This window comes from Apus apus, chromosome 16 (assembly GCF_020740795.1).
Source record: "Apus apus isolate bApuApu2 chromosome 16, bApuApu2.pri.cur, whole genome shotgun sequence".
Taxonomy (NCBI): domain Eukaryota; kingdom Metazoa; phylum Chordata; class Aves; order Apodiformes; family Apodidae; genus Apus; species Apus apus.
In genome coordinates, this window is record NC_067297.1 from 11,163,260 (window position 1) to 11,185,801 (window position 22,542).

The 22,542-nt window shown below is 50.3% G+C and overlaps 1 protein-coding gene across 15 annotated transcripts in view; it reads left to right on the top strand.

The window, feature by feature from the left end:
• NCOR2 (nuclear receptor corepressor 2) overlaps positions 1-22,542 on the top strand; it is a 235,548-nt gene that overhangs the window by 133,564 nt on the left and 79,442 nt on the right. For 9 of the 15 annotated variants that reach the window (XM_051633721.1, XM_051633729.1, XM_051633730.1 and 6 more), the window contains exons 7-10: positions 978-1,034; positions 6,386-6,438; positions 16,493-16,559; positions 21,495-21,682. In XM_051633721.1, coding sequence (XP_051489681.1) covers positions 978-1,034; positions 6,386-6,438; positions 16,493-16,559; positions 21,495-21,682 — 365 coding nt within the window. The remainder of the gene's footprint in view (positions 1-977; positions 1,035-6,385; positions 6,439-16,492; positions 16,560-21,494; positions 21,683-22,542) is intronic. The other 6 variants (XM_051633725.1, XM_051633733.1, XM_051633737.1 and 3 more) reach the window with 1 other exon arrangement.

Consider the following 22,542-nt stretch of genomic DNA (forward strand, 5'->3'; position numbering starts at 1 on the left):
TAGTGTTCTATGGGTTAAAATGCTGAATGTGCTTCAAAAACAGGTCATACCCCCAACCTCTTCCCCCGTGTTTAAATTCTGGGGAAGCTTCACCCGTATTTTAGGCAGCTGTGGATTTTCTATCCCCCCTACCCCAAAATAGCTAGAATGACCAATTTTGTTGAACAAATGCCTCTGAAAATCTATCTCCTCACCCCCCCTTGCTGCAGGTATTTGGCTTTCTTGGCTGAGCCCCATGGCTGATCGGCAGCATCCAGTGAGCTGGATTCATCGGGCTGTCAGTAACCCCCCTGAAAAGCCTGGCTCTGCGAGGAAGTGCTGTTTACTGAAAATGTCATCTTTTATTTAGACTCTTGATGCAGCCAACCCATGTCTTCTGTTTTGGGTTATGTTTTTTTTCAGCCTTGTTTAATTAGTAACCACTGCACAGCCCTTGACACGTGTTCCTGGGTGGTTGTTTTTTTTCTCTAATAAGCACTAGGTAGCTTGGCCGGGGGCGGGAGGGAGCAGAGAAGGCTCCTCTGGAGCGGGGAGGGGAGGGAAGCGAGAGCAAGACGAGGAGCCAAGGGCAGCTCAAACCTAACGATCACATGCTCATGAAGCAATGAATCCTAGAAAGGGCATCTCTGCCTGCCTGCCAGCTTGCCCGCCCTCCCGCTCACCCAGCAGCTGTTCGGAGGTACTGGGTGCTACCCACTGGCCTGGCACCCAGAGGGGTCAGAGATTCGGGTCACTTCCCAGGCAGAGCTCTGATGCATTAAGGTCGTGATAGCTCAAGCGCCGGAGCCCTTCACCCATGGGGTTTTTCTGCAGGTCCAGGAGCTGAGATGAACCTTTCCACCTGCAGGCAGGGGTGGGATTTGTGGCGGCTCTGCAGAGGTTTTGGAAGGGTATTTAGCCCAGGGGGAGGGCTGGAGCAGAGGGCTGTGACTGTAACCTGTGGCAGAAATAACTTCTCCCTCCTTTCTTCTTTGCAGAAGAAGGCAGAGGCTGCCCATCGGATCCTGGAAGGACTGGGTCCACAGGTGGAGCTGGTGAGTGTTACCTCTTGCTGTGGGGAGTGGGAACCGGGTCAGGTTTGGAGAGGTCCCTGAGCACAAGCATGTCACCCTGTGTATGTGTGTCTAAGCTGTCAGAAGGAAGTGTGCTGCTGGCCTGGACCTCTCATGGCACAGCACCAAGGCAGGAAGCAGAGTGGCTGAGATGAGTATTGAAAGGCAGGCAGACACACACACAGAGCTGTCTTTGGAGAACCTGAACCCTTGGGCTCCTTCCTCACATGCTGCAGCGGAGCTGGGTGGCAGAAGGGGCTCCGGCACAGTCTGCCTCCCCTCGGGATACTGATGACTTTGGCACCGGGACTGCAGGACTGCCTGGCCAGCTGCATGGTGCTGGCTGGGAGGAATGGGTGCTGCTGTCCTCTGTCCCACCCTGCTGGAACAGAGAAGGGTGCTGGAGGGTGCTCTGGAAGCACAACCCGGTCACAGCTGCAACAGGCTGAGGGTATCGGGGCTCACATGCATCCTATTGCTGCATCCTCATGCACAGGGAAGCTGAGAAAAACAACTTCTAAGTTGTCAGTTTGGTGCTGCCCCCTCATCCAGCAAAATCTAGCGGTGAGTCAAGCAACTGATTGCTGGAGAGGTGGCTGAAAACAACCCCTGGGGAGGCGAGTCCTGGAGGCGGGTGCTGGGAAACAGTGTGTCTGCAACCATGCATGGAAGGGTCGGAACGGGACAGTTGTGGTCTGATGGTGCAGTAGAAGGAGTGGGCAGGTCACAGTCCTCATCAGCTGCAATTTGAACTTGCCTTGTGGAGGTGGCACTAATCACTGTCTTCCCCCCTGTGCGTAAGGGAGAGGTCACAAGGGATGAGTGCTCAGTGCTACGTGTCAAAGCCCACTTCCTTGTTTGGGGAGGTAGCGCTCGTTATTTTCCCTTTGAGTCACCAGGGTCAAACCCTTTGCTCTCTTTCTGCTCTGAAGATTGGCAGAGCCTGGGGTTGGTGCTTCCTCATCAGAAAGATGTTGTGTTTCCTTTCCTGCCCCCCCAATCTCTTTTTTTTTTTTTTCCCTCTTCCTTTTTTTCATTTTTTTGTTTGTTGATGCTTTGTCCCTGGGTGCTGATGCTGCATAGGTAAAACATTTCCTCTGTTGCCCTGCCTTACTCCTTGGAGGGCAGGGAAACCTCTGCTGAGAAAACCCTGCAAAACCCCGGCTGGGCTCTGCATGTGTCTTGCAGACTTTCATCTGTCTGCCCAGAGAGAGACACTTCCTAAGGCCCAACCCCCACACTGTGTCGGGCAAAACTGCACCCAGAACCTGCTGATGGCCTCTGGGAGCTGAGATGAATAGTCAGATCTTCTTCTGAGTTGGAAAGGAAGCAGGTCCAGGAAGGAGAGCAGCTTTGCACGCTCTGCCTGATGTGCACACCTGCTCCACCATGTCACACGTGACACGCAGCAGCCCTGGAGCCCTAGTGGTCTCTTGCAGGGAGGTTGGGTCAGGCTGGTGCTAAGCCTTTGCAAGAACTCTGCAAGGAGCAGTGGTGGCTGTCACCCAAATGCATGGTCTTGGATTGCTGTGGGTTTCTCTTGCTTTTAGTTGTTCAGAGAGCTCTGGTTATTGCATGTGCAGCAGTGATGGTGACGGATGCACATCTGCTGGGTAGCTGGGCAAGAGGACACGGTGCAAAGGGTTTAGTCACAGCAGAGAGGCTGGAGGTGACCACAGCACTGGCAAATGGCAGCTCTGAGCATGAGGTGCTGCAAGGTCTTGGATGCTGCTGGCAGGACAGAGCCAAAGACTTGTCCTGGCATGAATGGGCAGAGGTGCCACGGTGGGGCTCTGCATCCTGTCCTCCTGCAGCAGGTTGCTCTAGAGGGTCTGTGTTTGAGTGAAGAAAGAAATCTTATTGCCTGAGCACATTGCTGGGCTTGTTGAGGCTGTTTGTAGTGTTATCTGGAAGGAGGAGGATGATCCAGTGTAGCATAAGCAGGGGTTTACCGAGGAGTTTTGGGTCTGTGTCATTGGTTTCCCCTCAACTTGGAAGCTCCTGGGAGATGGCCCAGCTCTGCTAGGAACAGTTCCCTCTAAGCTTTCAGGCTTACAAGCTCCTCACTGAAACTGGTGTCCTTGGGTTGTATGTCTCAAGGAAGCAGTGAGTGTTGCTGATTCCTGGCTTCTCATTGCTTTGACCTTACAAGGGCTGGCCCTGCACTTTTTGTCTTGGAGGTGTCATTTGTGCCTGATCCTTTTTGGAGGATCTTCATTTTTGTGCTCCTAAGGTTTTAAACATGCAGATTTGTACCACAATCCCTTTGTCCCTTGCTGGTGCCTCTGCATGCTGCCTGCTGATGTTTTTAGTGTCCCTGCTCCTCTTCCCTGGCTCCCACCTGAGCCCCTGCTGCTCCAGAACACATTGGTGAGCCGCCTGGTCACAGCTGCTGGGACTCAGCTCCTGGTCCATGTGGTAGGTATCACCCCTGCCCAGGTGTCCCTAGGAAGCAGGGATCCCATTCAGGTCCTGGGAAGCTGGTGCTCCCCTGTGGGTCAGGAGGAGGTTGTGACTTGGTAAACCAGGACTTTGCTTGTTTCATCCCTGCAACGTAGTGGGACCATTTTAAAAATGACCCCATGTTTTCCCCAGGGGGAAATGTCATTGAGATGTGTGCTCTGAACACTGCAGTGGCCAGCAAGCAATTGAGACTTTCAATTCAGTTTTATTTTTAATGAGCTTTCAGTATATCCAAGGTTTTTTCCAGTAATAGATTTGCATTGCAATTATGTTTTTCTTAAATGTCATCCCCCAGAGAAATGAGTTACATGTCCCTTACCCTGGAGAAACACTGTGGATGTTTGAACATGTCACCTTACCCATCTGATCTGCCAGGTTTCCTTCTGCTTGCTCATTGAGAAAGTTGTAATTCTGTGCAGGTTGTGGATGGCTCTGAGGGAAAATGCTGCTTCTCAGTCCCCAACCTGTTGAGAATCAAGTTTCTTAAACTATTTAGTCTGTGAGGATGTGTTCTTTATGGGGTAGGTTTCAGAACTGGTCTTCTGGGCTTGCTCCACTGTGAGGGCTGAGGTGCAGTGCTGAGGTTCTGTGCAGACAGAAATCTCTTTGAGATGCTGGTGTCATGTGGGTCTTGGTTTTGAGTCCCAGAGTTTCTTATTTTTTAATGTTTGCTCATTTCTTTTGAAGTGATGTGTTCCAGTGGCTGGCTGTTTACACTTAGATTTGCTAACTAAGAATGTAAGTGGCTGTTTATATCATAGATAAGTAGTTGTGGAACAGAATCAGCAGCCTGTGGTGAGCCAAGTGGCATCAGGGCATCTGTGATATTCATGTGCTCATGAGCAGCTTCTAACCCAGGCACAAACATTTACTCCACCACCTTCTCCCACAGGAAGGCCTCTGTGACTTGGCACGTGCCAGCTTCTTTGCTTTGATTTTTATGAGCAAAGAGGGAAGAGAGACACTTTTATTTTTCAGTATGGCCAATTGATGCAGTCCTCTTCCAAGAGGCAGTTGCTAGTCAAGGCCACCTAGCAGTTCCTCCAGTCCAGCTTTTCCAGGGTGGCTGTGGAGGTAATGCTCCAGAGCTGCAGCTTGATTTCTTCTCCATGGTGCAGACCTGCCTCTCGCCAGCTACGTGATGAGACAGATGTCTGTGTTCCTCTGAGCTTTCCAAGCGTGAAGCACACAGCCAGCTCTAAGCCTGGAGTTGGACCAGCAGTTCTGAGAGGATTCATGAAAGCAATATCCCTGGGGAAGGGACACCACTGAGAACATCTCCTTCTGGGGGACATGCTTGTTGTCCTCTCGTCTGCCCTGGTGCTGCTGGGGTGTCTCCTGGCAGCCCCGCAGCCCTCCTGGGATGTGGTGGTTCATCTTGCCACCTCTGTCTTGCCTGGGTTCCTCTGTGTGTCTCTTCCACCACCTGGGGATTGCATGTGCTTTCCTAGCAAAGAGGGACATGTCCAAGGGCAACCAGAAAAAGGTGATGACCACCTGGTGCCAAGATGCAGTGGTGATGGGCTGCAGCCAGTAGGGAGATCTGTGCCTGGTCTCCTTTCTGTACAGATGGATATGGCTCTCCCAGTGTGTAGCAGGGAAGAGGTGAGGCAGGATCTGCTTTTTACAGGGTGACAGAGACCAGCTGGCTGTGTGGAAAAACAAGTTTCTGTGCCAAGCACCTGTGATGGTGATGGGGAAATACCATGGAGGAGGTGAGAATAACACCTTCTCCAAACTGGAGGAAAAAGGGACCCACCTGTGCTTGCAGGTCCTGTCCTCTCCAGTGCTGCTCACCTGGTTGAGCAGATGTTCAGCAGATGCTTTGCTCTTTTCCTGTGTTTAATCTGGGATGAAATTGAGTGGACCCAGAGTGTAGTGGCAGCCAGATGACCACTGTAGGAAGGTGAGCTGGTTTATATGTAGCCATGGCCTGGATGTTGCCTTCAACCAGGACCTGGCTGTGTCCCCCTTTAGACTGATTCAGTGGAAGTTTGCGGATGAACTGCTTGAAAACTTGGGCAATGTTTCCATGGTTGGACAGGAGCTGTGCTCGTTAGGTGCCCAGTTGCTGATGATGGTTGGGCCATGGCAAGGGCAACTAGGGATGGATCCAGCTCTCCTGGACTCCCTGTGTAGGACCCTAGCACATCCCCATTGAGGGTGCAGGGGGGCAGAGCAGCCTCCTGATGGGTGTTCACATCTGATGTTGGAGACAGCCATGGTTGCTGGGCTCTCCAAAGGGCAACCCTGGGCAAAACACTTGTCCTGTCTGAGCCCAGTCCTTCACCTCCTGGGTGAAGGACAAGAGCATCACTCTACACATGGGTGCTGTGGGACTGTGGCAACATGTCCAGGGGCCAACAGCCTCCAGACGTTGCTGGGAACCGTGGAGGTGAAGACTTGTCCTGCCTGCAGTTGCCTGTGCTCAGCCTCCTGTGGGATTTTGCCGTGTAGCCGTAACAATGGGTGGCACACACAGGCTGTCTCCTCACGTTCCCCTCACCTCCCCCGTGTCGTATGTTCCCGAGCAGCGCGCTGCGTTTGTCAGTCACTGAGTAACAACCACGTACTTGCTCGGGCTGCTTTATGTGCGTTACAGCACAAACTGCCTGTTCTGAGCCAGCTCACTCAGCTGCTGGCCCTCCCACGGGCTCTGCTGGGATGCACCAGGAGTCACCGGAACTCCAGGAGTCAGCACCCTCCAGTACTACCAGGGAGAGGGACTGGGGGTGTGGAGACGGGCACCTGGGCTGGCACTGCTTGGAGGGACGGGACCCTGCACTGAGGCAGCAGTGCTTCTGATGGGTTGTAGGTTTCTAAATGTCAGACAGTACCATTTATGCCTTCATTTTTCTTATTTATTTCAGCCATTATACAACCAGCCTTCAGACACCAGGCAATACCATGAAAACATTAAAATGTAAGTACGTGGCAATAAAGGCTGTTTGAAATGTCAGGTTGAGCATTAGGCTGGAGCGGGAGGGATGCCAGCTCATTCCCAGACCCTGATTAAAGCTGCTGAGGAATCGTGAGCACCCTTTTAGAGCTGGTGTTTCACTCCTCTGGGTGCCTGAGGCACAACCCAGCTCTAGGAGCAGTGCCAGGAGCCCAGCGGGTGGGGGCTGGAGCTTCAGATGGGTGCTGAAGGTGCTATTAGATTTTTTTTCAGGGGTGTGGACATAAGTCCTGCCTGTTCTCAAGGTGTTTTACCCAAAACTGCTCATCTCGGGCACTTTTTTCTGAGTTTCACATATACTGAAGTATGAAATCAGCTGCTATCACGTGTGTGTGTGTTTGCATGCAGGAAAGATGCAATAAAATGAAAAGCTGCAATTATATTTAGATTTTCATGCAGCACCTCTTGAATGTCTAATAACAACTGGTTATGTCAAAGATACTTACCGAGACTTAGCAATCATCTTATTTGACTTAACACTTCAATACATGATATAATCATCAACCTGCATTTAATAACCACAGTGACTTCATGAACATAGAAGAAATAAAAGAGATAATGAGATTAGTGATAATTGTGATCATTGTTGGAAATTTAAATAGTCAAACCAGATCTGAAACTTTTCTCTGCTTTGAATGAACCGACGATTGCTCTGAGCTGCCTGCAGTGTCTCTGTTTTGGTGTGGGCTCGGTCAGCTGGCAATAGTCATCTTTAATGATCTATTAACAAAAGTTAATAATAATTTGCTTTTCAGTGGTATGTTAATTGATGCCAAGGGAATTACAGGGAAAGAGTTCATGTACCTCTGTTGTCTGCTCTTCTGCAGGGGAATGTGGTGGGTGCTTGGTGGTGTTTGGGTGCTGTCTATCCCCAAGGGCTGTGGGAAGGAGGAGTGTTTGCTGAGGTGACCCCACTTGGTTTCTGCTGCACCCAAGGCTCCCTGTGTCATCCAGGCCATGTGCTCCCTGTCAAACATGCAACCCCAGAGTCACCCCAAGCCTGTTGATTCCCGCAGGGTTCAGAAGGTCCCTGAGCAGTCTCACCTCCAGTGCTGGGCACTGGCACTCTTTGTGCGAGGGTCATGTTAGGGTGCTCAGTGTTGGCCTGGGTGCTGTCAGTAAACCCAAGGTGCTGCTGTGGCCTGTGTCTCAGGGGCAGAGGAGTCTTACCTTCTGGAGGTGGGTGGGGAGGGCAAGCAGAAGGAGAAGTCAGTGGGAAATGATTCCTTTCCTGCAGCTGAGAAATCTGGGGTCCCTGATGCCCCTCATCTCTTGAAGGGCTCCACAGCCGTCACAAGCCAGGTGCTGAAGGTGGCAATTTCAAGCTGATGGCTAGTTTTGTCCTTGAAAGAATGAGTTAAAAGTATATCCAGATACTTCGTCCACTCTCCATTCTCCTACCGATATTTGTGGGTTTGTGATCACGTTTTCCTGTGATTTAAACGATTTCCTGTCCTTAGCTGCTGCCCAAAAGACAAGCGCAAATGAGAGGGAACTGACTGTGCAGGTCAGAATGAAACCTGTAATGAGACATGAAGCCCCATCAAACCAGCCTCCTGTGCCAACAGAGCAGACACTCCTCTCCATCCCTTCCTTTGTGGGCATCCACAGGGTTATCCCAGCCCCAGGCAGCAGGCGGTGCTCCCAGGTGGCTGGAATAGTGGTGGTGATAGACCAAGGTGAGGTTGGAACAGGCAGCTTGGGGTTAATGTTTACTGTCATTAGTGCTGCAAAAATAGGGAAAGGAAACCACATGTTTTAATGAAAAGCCTCCGTCTCCTCCTTCCAGAAACCTGGCAATTAGCTGCCTTTAGCTGGTTATCGGTGCCAGCCAAGTGCATTTACCCATCTAGGTCAGTGAAAGGCCCTTGAGCAATCTGGGCTCCAGATGTTTGCTGCTTTTGACCATGGGCCTGTCTCAGAGGCCCTGGGGTCTGAACTGCACTTTGCTACTTGTTGATTGATGTGCAAAGAAATCAATGTGTCCTGTTCTCCCATCTCCTGTGTCCCTGCTGCACTTTAAAGGGCCTTTGGATGCTTGGGGGGCAGATAGAAACCAAAGATTTCAGTGATTCTTCCAAGCAAATAATTCGGGGTGTTTTTACCAAGTCGTGCTTGGATGTTCGAATCCTACCTACAACTTCTCTGCATTTGAAAATAATTTTTTGTTCTTTCCTTTTTCTTAATGTTTGTGCCTTTCTGCTCTAGAAGAGCATCTTCTGCTCCATAGCCTGGAGGTGGTTGTTTTGGTAGGATATCGAGTAAATCCTCAGGCTGCTGGGAGACACCAGCCAGGACCCCACAGGTTATATTTTGCCAAGGTGTAATTGGATGCACATTCTTCTGAACAACTTCACCCTATGCAGATTGAGCCATGATGAAAAAGCCTTTTGGCAGGTTGCTGGAAAATCACAGAATTGTTCTGGCTAGAAAAGACCTTTAAGATCATAGAGTCCAACCATTAATCCAGCACTGCCAAGGCCACTACTAAACCATGTCCTTCAGCACCACATCTGCACGGCTTTTAACTCCCTCCAAGGATGGTGGCAACACCACTACCCTATGCCAGTGCCTGACAACCCTCTCAGGGAAGAAAATTTTCATAATACCCAGTCTCTAATTACAGATATCCAAGCAGGCACCAGGACAGCAGGAGGTTGTGAGTCCATGCACAGAACCTCATTGCATGCTGGCTCTGTTGTGCTCAACAGAAACTGCTCCCACATGAAGCTGGTTTGGAGCCTCACACCTGGGCTCAGGAGAATGACCAGGCTGTTACTATTCACAAATAGCTTTTTTTTTTTCTTTTAAACTTTTCAGAGGGTGGACTTTTTTTCTCAGTTGAATGTTTGCAAGTGTCAGTGGGAAGGCTTTTGAATATCACCAAGCCAGGATGCCTTGATTTCTCTACAGGATCCTCTCTGCCTTGCAACACGAGTTTCATTCTTCCTGCTTGTTTGCTTTGCTTTTCAGCTGGGATGAGTCACTTACGCTAGTAGAGCTGACTGGGACCTTACAGGGAGGATTCCTGCTCTTACTAAAACGTTACCGGTCTCTTATTTTCATGGAGTTTTATGGCCTATCTCCTATTCAGTGCAGTTAAAATTAATTTCATGCCCCAGTTCATTCCAGTGTTTGCAGCTTCAAAAGCTTTTAAGTCCTATTTAGCTGCCTGGCTGTGCTGAGTTACCGCCTGCTGGGGTCCCTTTGGTTCACCTGCGAGCGCAGGCTCCGAGCAAACCTGGTTAATTTTGTATGTTGCATCTGCCGTGGATCCGTGGCACCGCTGAGTGGTTTGTCCCACTTTGATGGGACTGTGTCTGTTCTATGTGAAATACCTGCTGTGTTGAAGGCCAGGACTCTGCCACACTCTTAGCAAGAAAGAAGAGAGCAAGGTGGCATTTGGTGGCCTTGTTTTCATAGGGGTGGAGAGAGCGTTGTCCCCATAGCTAGCTTGGCCCTTGCTGTATGAATTTTTTTGGCTTTGCAATGGGCTGGCAGGTTCCTTCAAGGTGCCTCGCAGCCCCAAACACAACTGGAGGCCACTTGAATGACTCTGCATTGGTTGAGGAGGTTGCAAAGACCCATTTTTATTTTAAGGTTTGGCTGAAATACAGCAATAAACACAGAGGACATGTACTTGTGCACCAAGTTGAGCACCAGTGCCCCTGGTCTGGGTCTGTTATTTCAGTGTTTTGCCAGCTGGATGTACAAGAATAAGAGCTGTTCTTCCTGCCCTGCCATACCAGTGATTTTGCATATTCTCCAGACTCCTGGCACCAAAGATATTCACCTTCTTTCCTCGAAGTGTTTGAAAAATGACAAGATGTTGTTCACATGAGCAGGATCAATTACCTGCTGTCTACCTGGAGAGTTGTTCTCTGAGGGGGCCTTCATCTCTATGGCAGGAGATTCCTGCTCAGTCAGCCATGAAAGACAGCCTGGTAGGACTTTCCTCCCCCCTTCCTGAAGCAGTCATCTGGAAATCATAGTCTGTGGGCTCTGTGTTTGAAAGCAAAATGTGAGCTTCTGAGCCTGGAAGAAAAACACACACAAGGAAAACTGCAAAGCCCAGGGTAAGCACATGCAGGATGCCATTTATGGGGTTTGCTTTAAACCTTCCCTTCAAGAGCTTCTCCTTGCTTTTATGCTGGAATTCAAAAATACTGAGGTGAAACCAGGCTGCATCCCTATGAGGTGCTTGCAGAGGAGTTGGAGAACCAGGGTCTGGTTCTGTACCAGGGTACAGTTAAAACGGATGAAGAGCTGGGTGTGATTCTGGTTTTCATGCATGTCCAGATTCAGCAAAGCTGTGTGTACGGTTAATATTTGCAGGTCTGGGTTGCTGTCTGCAGCTGATGGCTTTTTCTGGGGGGGAACTTTGCCTCTGCAGAATCAAAATCTGAAGTCAGGTATTTCAGATAGGTTTAAGGGCTTCTGGATATCATTCTATTTTCAAAATGTCCCCCTTGCCCTTTCTCCCAAAAGAACAGCTTTTGTGTGAAAATCTACCAACTACAGCTTTCGAAATCACTTGTCACTTTGGAAAATTTAAGTCATCTTTTCATTACTGGCTGTTTAGGGGTTTTAGCAGTGCTGGATTGCCTATAAATTCCTAGTCAATGCCTGACATGTAACACAAATGCTCTTCCAAACCCTGTCATTACTAATGCATTCTCTTTCAGGTCTTTTTATTAGGGCTTGTAGACATTTTCCTCATTAGAAATTCACCTGGCAGCTCCCTGCTCATCCCATTCAAGGTTTCTCATCTCTTTTATTCTCTTCTGGCACGCACTAGGGCAGCACTACTGCCTTGTGATGAATTGCTGAATGATGGAGACACACACTGCAACCTTCTGCTTCTTTCTCTTTCCAGTGCAAAGCCAGGATTTGCATTATCAACCTGGGCTTCGAGGGAAGGCCAAGACATAGGACGTGTGCCTGATCGATGGCCAGAAGTGCTTCTGCACTCACACTTGTCTCATTTTAGTCCTAAGTTCATAGGTGCTAAAGGGGATTGGCATGAATTTGCCATCTGATGTTAAGAGCCGTGGTTGTGGGTGTCACTGTTGCCCAAGGGAGTCAGGTGAGCAGCTCAGTAGGAACATCTTCACAAGGAAATGGCACCACAGGGACCTGGACAAGCTGTACTGGGAGTCTGGCTGGGACAGGCTCTGAAAACAAGGTGCCCACGATTGCCAGGGCATCTCCTCCTTGAGGCACAAGCTAACTTCAGCATGTGAACACCAAGTGAATTAACAGCACAAACTTCTTAATGAATTGGGGTGATGACTTTGGACTTCCAAAGCTGAATGCATTTTGGACCTGCAGAGGACATGATTTGAGAAGCTGGGGGACCTCTGGACAGCTTTTTTCCTTGGAGTGTTCTTTCTGAGCACAGACACAGTCTACTCAACTGTACATCCAGAGTGATGGACTTCTGCCACTCTCTTCTTGGAGGCACTGATGGTGCTTGTGATTTAGTCCATCACAATGCTTAAAGGCTCTGGGGTAAATTAGCTAAACATCTGCCTCACTCTTCTTCAGAGAGCATTTCTGAATGTTGCAAGGAAACTGCTCTGAGCAGCTGGCTTTCCAGGAACATGCTGTGCCTTGGAGTTAGTAGGTTACAGTGTGTTACCAGCTGGAGTTGTGTTCTCTGGCCACTTCAGAGCAAGGAGAGGGCTGAGTGTGATGACCTGCTGGGGCTGGGATTCAGTGACTGCCCTGAGCTGTGGGATCTTGGCAGCAGCCATGTGCAGGAGTGGGCACACCTGGGGGGACATGACTCTTCCTAGACACTCTCCATTGTGTCTTGGCTGCTTCCACCTTGGAGTGTTCTTGCTGTGCTCCACAGGTCCCCTGGTTTGCCCATCTCCAGTCTTGCTCACAGCACTTGCTTTGGCTGAAGTTGCAAGGAGGCTCCTTGTTGTCCGACCCTCTCCTGTGTGATCAGTCTGGCTGTGCAGTGGCTCTGCCAGCTGCTCACTGCCTCCTTCCCATCCCTCTTTCCAGGCTGATCCCTGCTTTGTTTGCACTGGCTGTTTGATGAAAGACGTTCCTGTGTAATGAAATACCTCTGATTAGTTTTGATCAAATGCCAAACTTCCTTTCATCTCATCTTGCTCCGGCTGAAGGTCTCTGCAGGCAGGCCCAGCCAGGTGTGCTGCCATGCATTGGCTCTTTGTACCCTTGGGATTCTTATCCCAGGGCTTTGGCAGTGTCCACATGTCTGTGCACACCAGCTCCGACCTGCATGCGCGCGCACACCCTTTCAAGATCCCGGCCTTCTGAAGGATCACAGCCAAGTCATTCACGTGGACCTGAGCCAAGTAACTCAAAAGTCAGAGTTACCGGTTCTCTCCTTGACTGGCTCCATTGTGAAAGCCAAGAAACGACAACAACCTTGAGCCAAGCCAGTTAAGGTGGAAGTGACTGCTCCTAAGGGGCTCTCTCTGCTTTGCTTGGAGTGGGAGATGCATTTCACTCAGGGGTTTGGAGGCTGGCTCTGAGAGCCATGCTTGGGTGTGGGGTTCACCAGGTGGGTCAGTGGGGCTGTGGGATGAGGGTGAGTTACATGAGGAAGAAAAGATCTTTTAGAATCACACCCACATTACAGGCAGTATTTGAATCCTGTTTCCTGCAGAAGCTCACAGGGTCAGCGACTCTCTGGAGAAGGATGTGGTGGCTGCATGACCCACACTGGTTGGTCTCCCCTCTCTCTGCAGAGGAGAAATAAGGTGCAGTAGAAGCCCCTCTGGTGACTAAAGGACTGGAATAGCTTTTGGCATGGAGAGGGTAACTGCACATGGTGTCCACACCTTGGGGAAGAGCTGCCTTCAGAGGGAAGCATTAGGCTGGAGCTGCACTGAAGTAGGCAAGTGGGAAATGCCTGTTGAGTGTCATTGCAGCCAGTGCTGGAGGATGCTACATGAAGCTGAGAGCCCACCAGAAGGAAAGTCTTTCCCTGTAGGCACACCAGGGAGCTGTGGAGCCCATGGCTGCAGGGAGGCAGAAATGCAGATGAGCTCCAGTGGGGATTAGATGAATTGTGGACCACAAGGATGGGGATGTGCCATCTGAAAGCCCTGAACTCCAGTTCTCCAGAATTTGGGTGGGTTCTGTGTTTCGCTGGGTCCCATCCCAGCCTGCCCAGCCCTGCCTTAGCTGGGAGACCCGTGGAGGGCAGGGAACTCGTGTGTCCTCAGGCCAGGCGTGGTGTGCGATGCGCCAACCCAGCAATACTTACAACTGTCCACAAGAGTCACTGTTGCTTTAGATAAGGAGCCGCCGTCCTTCCGCCCGTGAGCTGCCTGATTTCCTCCCCCCGTGGAACTTCAGCTTTCCGTTCATAACACTTCTCTTGTGCCCCAGCAAACCACAGGCAGGGAGCTGCAAGGGTTTGTGCTGCCGAGGGGGACGATGGAGGAAGGTTGGCACGTTGCAAGAATGACCTTTCCCGTGTGCTGCTCCACGCCGGTGATTTCAGTGCCAGACTCCCAGCAGACACAGCCCTCTCCTTCCTGCCGAGCCTCAGCACTTGTGCTTGGCTCTTGGATTTGCCCAGGGAGCACAGCGTGTGCCTGGGAGATGTGTGGCCCGAATTAACCTCCCTGCAAGTGGTTTCTAAGTAACAGCAGTACGTGTAGCAAGATAAACTGGGAAGCCTATTTATATTTACCAAGTTTGTATTAACCTTTGAGAGCTTGACCTTATGCCATTAAAAAAAAAAAAAGTGGCAAAAACATTTAGGGCATTAGTAGGTTTTGTTGTTGTTTTAATCCTTTCACTCTCTGATTACTTCAGCCTTGGTGGTGGTAAACATACCCTGGCTTTCAAGGCATTCCTGATTTTTGCAGCTGCAGAGCCATTAAGTCTGGATTAGCACTTTCAAGGTCAGCCATGATGCAAAACTCAAGGCAACCCATCAGCTTTGTAAGAGCTGCTGATTTTCTTCATTTACTCTCCTCCGTTTCTGGGTAATTTGTGCAGCAGATCCAGCAGGAACATGTCAAAGCCCCATGTTGCTGCTGGATGTCACCCAGGCTGGCACGAGGAGGGCAGGGGTTCATGTGGCTGTGCTGACCTCCATGGGTGGGCAGAGGAGCTCTGGGTGTGCTGGGGCTGGCTGGACTGACCTTGCCTGCAGGTCCCGAGCTGGATGCTCTAGAGCATTCAGCACAGCCCAGACCAGCTCCCCTTTTCCATGCCGCTTTTTCTGCATGAGTGGGCAGACGTCGCTGCAGCTCCCGTGCCTCAGTTTCCCTACATTTAAAAGGAAGCAAATGCTTTTTGCTTGTAGAGGTTTAGCTCAGCCAGTTGCATATAGCTGCTTTGGGCTTCTCGGTGGATGCACCACCCAGGCAGAGACACAAGGCAGTGGAGAGCAGCCTTTGGCACCACCATTTGTTAATGTGTCTAATGAGGTGGCCCTGGTCTTTGTAGTGCAGCCCAGAACAACAGCAGCTCCTTTGTAAACATACCATCAAGAAAGAGCAAAGGCATAAAACGCCCCATGCGTGGAGTTATTAGTGTTTTTCCACTCTGATGATCAATGCCACTTGGATTTCTGAAACAGAATCAAAGGACGTGGCTTCAAGCCCTTGCTCAGAAAACTTTTGTGGATCTGAGTGTCTGCTCTGCAGGAGCTTTCAGCCCAGTTGCTTTGCTGTGGTGCAAAGACACCCCCCAGCCCCCAAGGGAATTGGTGTCCTAAATAAACCCCTAATTACTGGGTGCCAGTATTATAGTGGTGGCCCCAGGCTCTCTCTGGGTCCCCTCGTGCAGGTGGGCTGGGATTCCCCGGCAGGACTGCCCCCAGTCCTCCTCCTAAGTGAGCTGGATCCTCTTCTCCTTCCCAAACAGTATCTTTTGCTGCTGATTAGCTTTAGGGATTTATGGGGGAGGCAGGTGGGTTTTTTCCTCTCTCCAAGAGGTAGGGAGGGGAATGAGGAAGCAGCAAGGGTGTCTTTTCATTCTGTTAAGTCCTGCAGAACATGCCTACATGAGACTGTTAAGCTTCCAGTCGGTAATTACACACTGCAGCTCTGCCTTTAATCAGTATAAAAAACTTAGGGAAAATACTTTGCCACTGGTCTCCTGCCTTTTTACCTAGAAGTTCTATTGCTGTGAATATTAGTAACAGGACCAACTGCAGGAACTCAGCTCCTGGGTTCGTGCTGCCTCTGGGATCTTGTGCAGCCTTTCCAGCTCCTTACTGCTTTGGCCCTGCTTCTCTTTGAGCAGTTATTTCATGCTGTCTTTAGAAAGTAGAAAGAAGAATAAACCAAAGGGGTGTGTGGGCAGATGCTGGGTTGGTTGGGGTTGCAGTGGCTAGTTTCTCTCTTGAGGTCCCAATTCTACAAGTGGCTGAGCTTTCCTGGCTGGTTGGTTTGCAGCTTTGTTAGGCATGGCTCCAAGAAGGCAAGAGGTTAGGAGATAAGTGCTGCAAGGCCTGCCACAATCCTGCCTCCTTATCAGGGCCTCGGAGCCTGCCGGTGAATAACCTCTTGGGAGTGTGTGTGCACTGGCTGCTCCCTCACTGCCAGCCCTGGAGACCAGGATGGCTCAGGGTGGCCTTTGCTCAGGGGGTTCTGAGCCACCTCCCACCACACAAAGCTTGGCCTGAGCCCCTCAACTCTTGGGACCGCATGGGGTTTTTGCAGATCAAAATGTAAAAATAATCAGGAAACAGCCTGGCCTGTTGGTAAATGCAGAGCTTAATGTCTGTCTGGGTTCAGATGAGCACACAGTAAAGGTGTGAAGAACTGGGAGTTTATCATTTTAGTTCTCAACCTTAGTTTTGCCAACAGATGTGTCCCTCGTGCTTGAGGGTTTGTTGATCTTTCTCTGAAGCTGGCATGAGGTCCCCAGGTAACCGTACTTGCTGCTCTGAAGTGGATGCCATTCCTAGTTAAGGTAGAAGCTGCAAACTCCTTCAGGAGTGGGGAGAGCCAGGCTTTGGATTTTAGCCACCTTGTTAATGAGATCTCTCTCTTCTTTTTTTTTTCTTTTGCAGAAACCAGGCAATGCGGAAAAAGTTAATTTTGTACTTTAAGAGGAGAAATCATGCTCGTAAACAGTGGGTAAGTGATTCCCTTACACCTTATCTAATGTGTATAAAGCAGCATAATTTATTATGTGAGACAGAAAAGGAGACTTTCCAGCAGAGAGGGGCTGGTGCTCAGTGCTTGGCCTTGTGCATTGCTGGGGCTTAAAATAACTTGGATGTAAGGGAGAGGTCCCTGATCCTGCTGCAGGCAGCACCTCCCTCTGCCAGTACCTCCTGCAGAGCAAACATAAGGGGTTGGCTTATACACAGCAGAGCCCTTCATTGATCTCAGAGAGCCTATTCACAGTATAAATGTCTATTTTGTGAGTAATTGAACCCTAAGAGAGGTGTGAAATAAGCTGAGTTTGCTTCCGATAAATGGTCTGAGGACTCGTCTGACTTTTTCAGCTGACCACAGGGCAATGTTCTAGGAATTTGTGGTTTAAAACAAAAATCAAGCCCCGGCCAATTCATTTCTAGGCAGCTTTGCCTGGAAGATAGTTCCAGTGTCCTTCAAGGAGACGGTTCTTGGTTAGGTAAGGGGAAGGTGGGGTTTATTATGATACTTCAAAAGCATTTGTTGCAAGTCCCTAGTAAATAGAGGAGAAAGCTCAAGTGAGATTTACAGAATTTGTACATTTTTGGTGCTGGCAGTTGCTTGCAGTAGTCACCAGCAGGAGCTGAAACCAGCACAGAAGAGGAAATCCGAGAAGCAACCAACAGCCCCACCAGGAAGGTGGATTTTGTGTTGTCTTTCTATGAAGGGTGATCCAGCTCTCAACACAGGGCTTCAAGTTTTACGTGGCAGATGTAAATGCTGGTTCCTGACTCGGTGTCTCTGTTCTGGGGCAGGCTCAGGTGCTGGTGTTAGTGTCCTAAGTTGCCAATGGTGCAGGTGTTCTCAATATCTTTGGTGCTGATTTTGGTCAGAAGTGCTCCAGCTGGGAGGAATTTTTGGAAAAATTCAAAATAATCAGCCCTGGGAAGTGGATTGAAGGCTCTGCCTTTAAAAGCAGTTTCCAGTAATGCTGTTTGCAGGGACATTTATGAGCCAGCAATCAAATTATTTTCTTGTTTTTCCCCCATTTTGTGGCAATCTTCCAAAAGCCACAGATGTTGCACTCCAAAAGGATGGTTGTGTCTCCCATTTGTGACTGAATCCGTGTTTGTTTAGTCTTTTTCATGATAAAAGGTTTTCCAGGTTTCTAGCAGAGGGCTGCAGGGCTTCCACTTCAGCATAACTCTGCTGAGGGCACCTCACTGAGGACTTTTGCAGTTGTGGGAAGCAGATCAATATTCCCTCCCTCAAAACAGGGATTGCAAAGCTTCATGGAGTTTTATTGGAATCAGAAGGGAACTGCCCAGGAGCTGCTTTCTGATGGAAATGGATGGCTACTGTGCTGAATCTAGAGTGACTTACTCTGTTTTGAATATCAAGGAGCTGGGGGAAGAAGGTTTAATTAGGCTGCAAAAGCACAGTTCCTAAAATACAGCTTGCAGTGAAGTCGCCTGTCATGCAAACTAGGTGAATTTCTGCCAGCCGGTTTATTCAGTGTCCTTGAAAGGGGATTTTTCACTTTAGGGAAGCATTTTGCCTATTCTACAAAATAGGCAACATACAGTTGCTGAATTTGCAAAGTGAATACATTTGCTGATGCTGTTTGCAAAATGGGTACGCTTAGCTATTTTTCTGCCTATTTTCTAGCAGACCCTATTTTTAGCAAAGCCCATCTACGTGCCAGCATTTCTTTCTGGCTCTTTTACTTTCTAGGGTATTGTCACTGCCCAGAGCTGGCTGGAGCAGGGTCAGAGCTCAGTCCCTGCAGGGTCCAGCCCTGAAAGCCCCACCAGAGGATCTGCAGGGCTTCCTCCTGCCTCCACTGAGGTCAGCATTGCAGAAGACATTTAATTGCCATCAGAGGGGGTGATGCTGCAGAAAGAGAAGGGTGAAGGGAGCTGTTCTGGCCACAAGAGGTTCATCTCCATCAGCCAGGGAAACAAAACTGTGGGGCTTTCATAGGAATTGGACTGGTTCCTCCTGTCTCCTTTGCTGCTCCCCTCCTCCCCAAAGAGCTGCTCTGTTCCCTGGAGCTGTGAGAATGTGGGCTGCAGGAGGGCACAGCCCACAAACTGCCTTCAGCTGCTACGGCAGCGTTACTATTAATCCATTTTTAGATACGTGTGTCAAGTCCAATTTGGCTCCCCCCATCAGTTCCCTGGTGATTGATGGGCTGGTGAGCCTGGCCGGAAAGGGGAGCGGAGGAAGCACCGATGCTAAAAGCCAGCACAGATCGTTGCTCAGGAATGGACACACTTGCTTAAGGCTGCCCAGAGGATGCTTGAAGAAGGAATAGACACTTTTGCTCTTGAAGTGCCTGACTGGGAGCTTCTGCTGGTAATTAAGCTGTGAAGATCTGGGCAAGGCACAGTGCTGGAAGGTGCCTGTAATCATGGCTTTTGAAGGATGGCAAGAGCTTGCAGGGAACATGGATCCCAGCTGGACCAAAAAAGTGCTAGATGTGGATGCTGCAGGCATGGTGGGGTTTGAAGCTTGCATGGCAGGAAGGATCTCTTTGCTCTGTAGTGGGAAAGGGCTTTAAGGATGCAGACTCAGGTCAGAAGTGCTCAGCCCTGGGTGAGCGGTGAGCTTCAGTGCTGTGCACGCCGCTGCCAGGGTGTGAGCACACTACTGGGAAGATCAGCAGTGGGACGCTGATGCTGCTTTTTCCTTCTGCAAATACCAGTTCCTTAAAAGAGAAATTCTGGATAAAGATTTCATCAAGCTGTCCCAAAGAGTGAGGGATAAGGAAGTGAAAGAGCCACCCTACATGCCGTGAAACAGCCCAGTGGCCGTGCCGGGCCAGTGGTGACGCGGGACCCAGCGCTGGCTCATTCCCACAGGGCGTGAAAGGCCTTTCAAAGCCTGGAAGCTTTTCAGCAGACCCAGCCCCGATGCTGGGCTGTCCCTGGGCCATGCCACGGGCTGGCACACAGCACAGGGCACCAGCTGCCTCTAGCACTGAGGCTTGATAAACTTTGTAGGGTATTTTTAGCCTCTTCCCAAATGCAACATTCTGAAAGCAGGAGGATGTGGCAGGTTTGCTGGCAGGGTCGGAGTTCTTGTTTCAGGGGGCTGATACCATCTCTTCAGGATGGGTAGAAATGCAGTGGCTGTGATTCCACTGAGCTGCCACGGTTTCTTGGAATTACCTGTATCTCCTTACTCATGGTGTGTGATTTCTCCTTGGCAGGTTTCAGGGCAGTTTTATTTTGTTTCTCATTCCTCGGCCATTTCTTTTAGCTCCCAATGAAATCCAAGCATCTCCTGTGCAATCCATGCGGGGCAGGGAAGCCTCTGGCTCTGGGCATACAAGTGGGAATTGATTTATTAGCAGGGCCAGGAGTGTTAGTCTACATCAGCCATGGGGTTTGAGGTGCTTTGTCCACCCCACGTTATTGTCAGGGTGCCTCCAGAAGGCCACGGGATCACAGGACGTGCTGCTGTGCTTGGGTTAATGCCAGGTCCGTGGTGGCTAGACCAAACCCATGTGCCAGGATCGATGTGACGCTAGCTGTGGGTGTCTGCAGGTGCCTGGCACCAGTGCCAGGCCACAGAGCTACTGGTCCTCAGGGTCCACAGTACAACTGACCTGCTTGGCTCGGGATAACCCAGCTGCCTCCTGGCCCAGAATCAGGTGTTTCTGTTGGTTCGGGTTTGGGTTTTTTTTACCTCTTCCCAGTTTTTTGGTGACTGAGCAAGACAAGAGGCAAGCACATCTGGGAAATCCTACAGCCTTGGACTTCCCTCTGGTCGTGGGGCTGCGATGGCAAGAGATGAGTTCCTTTGAAATCTGGATTCCCCCTGTCCCTGCCGTGGTGCCGAACGTGCCGGTGCCGAGCTGTCTGTTCTGCAAGTGGGGAGGGTGGGGGGCAGGAGCTGACCTGGGGTTTGCCATTGATTATTTTGCAGAGCAGCATCTGCTTTCGCTTCCTGATTTGGGGCCTAGAAGGCATTTGTTTCACTCAAAGTGAAACCTTAAAAGCCCCTCCGGTTGCCCAGCTGCTTTCACATGAGGCTGGGCACCATCGCTCCTGTCACGGCTGCAGCAGTCGGGGACTGTGGTCAGGCATCTTCTCAGTGTGGACCTGACCTTTGAGTCTTTCTCCTTCAGCAAGAGAGTGGCCAGAGGAGAGAGGAGCATTTCAGAGGGTGGTGGTGGTAGGCTGATTTGTGTTGCAAATGGTGTTTTAATGTTATGGTTACTGGGCTGCTTCCATAAATACAGGCCTAAGATAGGGGTTGGGTGCCTGGCTCTTGGTTCTGAGGCGTCGGGTCCATGTGCAGAGCTGCCCTGTCACCCTAGTCCCCTCGATGTCACTGGCATGGAGCCGTCAGTGCCAGGCTGGATGGGAAGGGCTGCTGGCACCTCAGAAAGCCTCTCCCTCGCACGGTGAGATGGTGGCTCCAAAATTACAGCTCTGTATCCCCTGCTGGCATGGAGAGGACCCTCTCTCCTGCCCTTTAGTGTCCCTTCCCAGGGCCATGTTTCAGTCCCTTCTCACTTGGTGGCCTCAGGCAGGTGTCCTGCCCTCTGCCCATGTGTGGCCAGCTGTGTCAGAGCAGGAGTTCCTTCCCCTCCCAGCTCCACAGCTTTCGTTGCTGAATGAAGTGCTCAAGGCACTGGAGGATTAACAGGCAGAAGGTGTAGTGGGTGAGCCAGAGTCCTGGTTATACCATTCTGTATGGGATCTGGAAGGGAAAAGCCTGAGGGTATCTGGTGGCCTGTCTTGAGAACTTAATCTTAGGTTGTTCCCAGACCCTGGAGCGTGTCCATGTCCTAATAAACCACCTTTCTTTAAGCACCATGTGACTCACCCTCAGCCTGAGCAGCCATTGAGGGACAGGCCCAGAGGAGCTGCCTTTCCCAGGCACCTCTCCTGAGCTCCATCTCTCCCTCTGCCCTTTCAGGAACAGAAGTTTTGCCAGCGCTATGACCAGCTGATGGAGGCCTGGGAAAAAAAAGTAGAGCGCATTGAAAACAACCCCCGGCGCCGCGCCAAAGAGAGCAAAGTGCGGGAATACTATGAGAAGCAATTCCCGGAGATCCGGAAGCAGCGGGAACTGCAAGAGCGCATGCAGAGGTTAGAGGAGAAGCGGTAGGAAGGGGCTGAGCTGGTATCAGACAGCCTTTCTCTTTTCTTTGGGAATGGGTGTGGGATTGGTTGGCAGGAGGAGCGGGCTGGGGTGGCTGTCGGTCCCTTTTCTCCCCTTCTGGTCAAAGGCAGAAGACAGCAGACAAGCAGCTTTGCTGCTTTTTCCTCAGGATGGCTCAGCACAGAGCCAAGAGAGAAGGAAAAGTCTCACCTCTGCTGCTAATCTCCTGGCTGGCCATGTCAGAGCAACGGCAGCTCCCTTGTGCCAGCACTAATTGCTGCCTTTACTGGTGAGCCCAAATTAAGAAGTACAAGACTTGCAGGTGTAATTGGTCATGTTGATGGTGTAGTTCATGCACCTGCTTTGGTTGGAACATCTGCAGAGGTTGTAGGAATTACCATGAATGATATGAAGGAAGCAAAACATCTCTCTGAAAGGGCTATCCCCTGTCTTTCCCATCCCATGTCCATTTCCTCCTCTTCATTGGAAGTGCAATTGAGGTCATGTTGTTTCCTGCCAAGAGGAGACACTATTTCATGATCTCCACCCTTCTTGCTGAAAACTCCCTGTCCTGGAGTTTCAGCTCTGGGATCTTTCCCAGAGACACCTGGTGTGCACAGAACACAAACCCTTCTGCCAGCTCCCCATCCTTGTGCCCTGCTTTAACAGCTGGATGGGTCCAAACTTCCTAATCAGTGGCTTGATTGTATCTTGAAGAGAAGGGGAGAAATGGTACTGAAAAATTATTTAATTTTTTACCTGCCTAATAAGAAAAGTTTTAATTCCTTGGGACGTGTATGACTGTTACATTGGGTGATTTGGGGGGGATAAATGTCGTTGGCTGGTTTTGATGTAAAGGTTT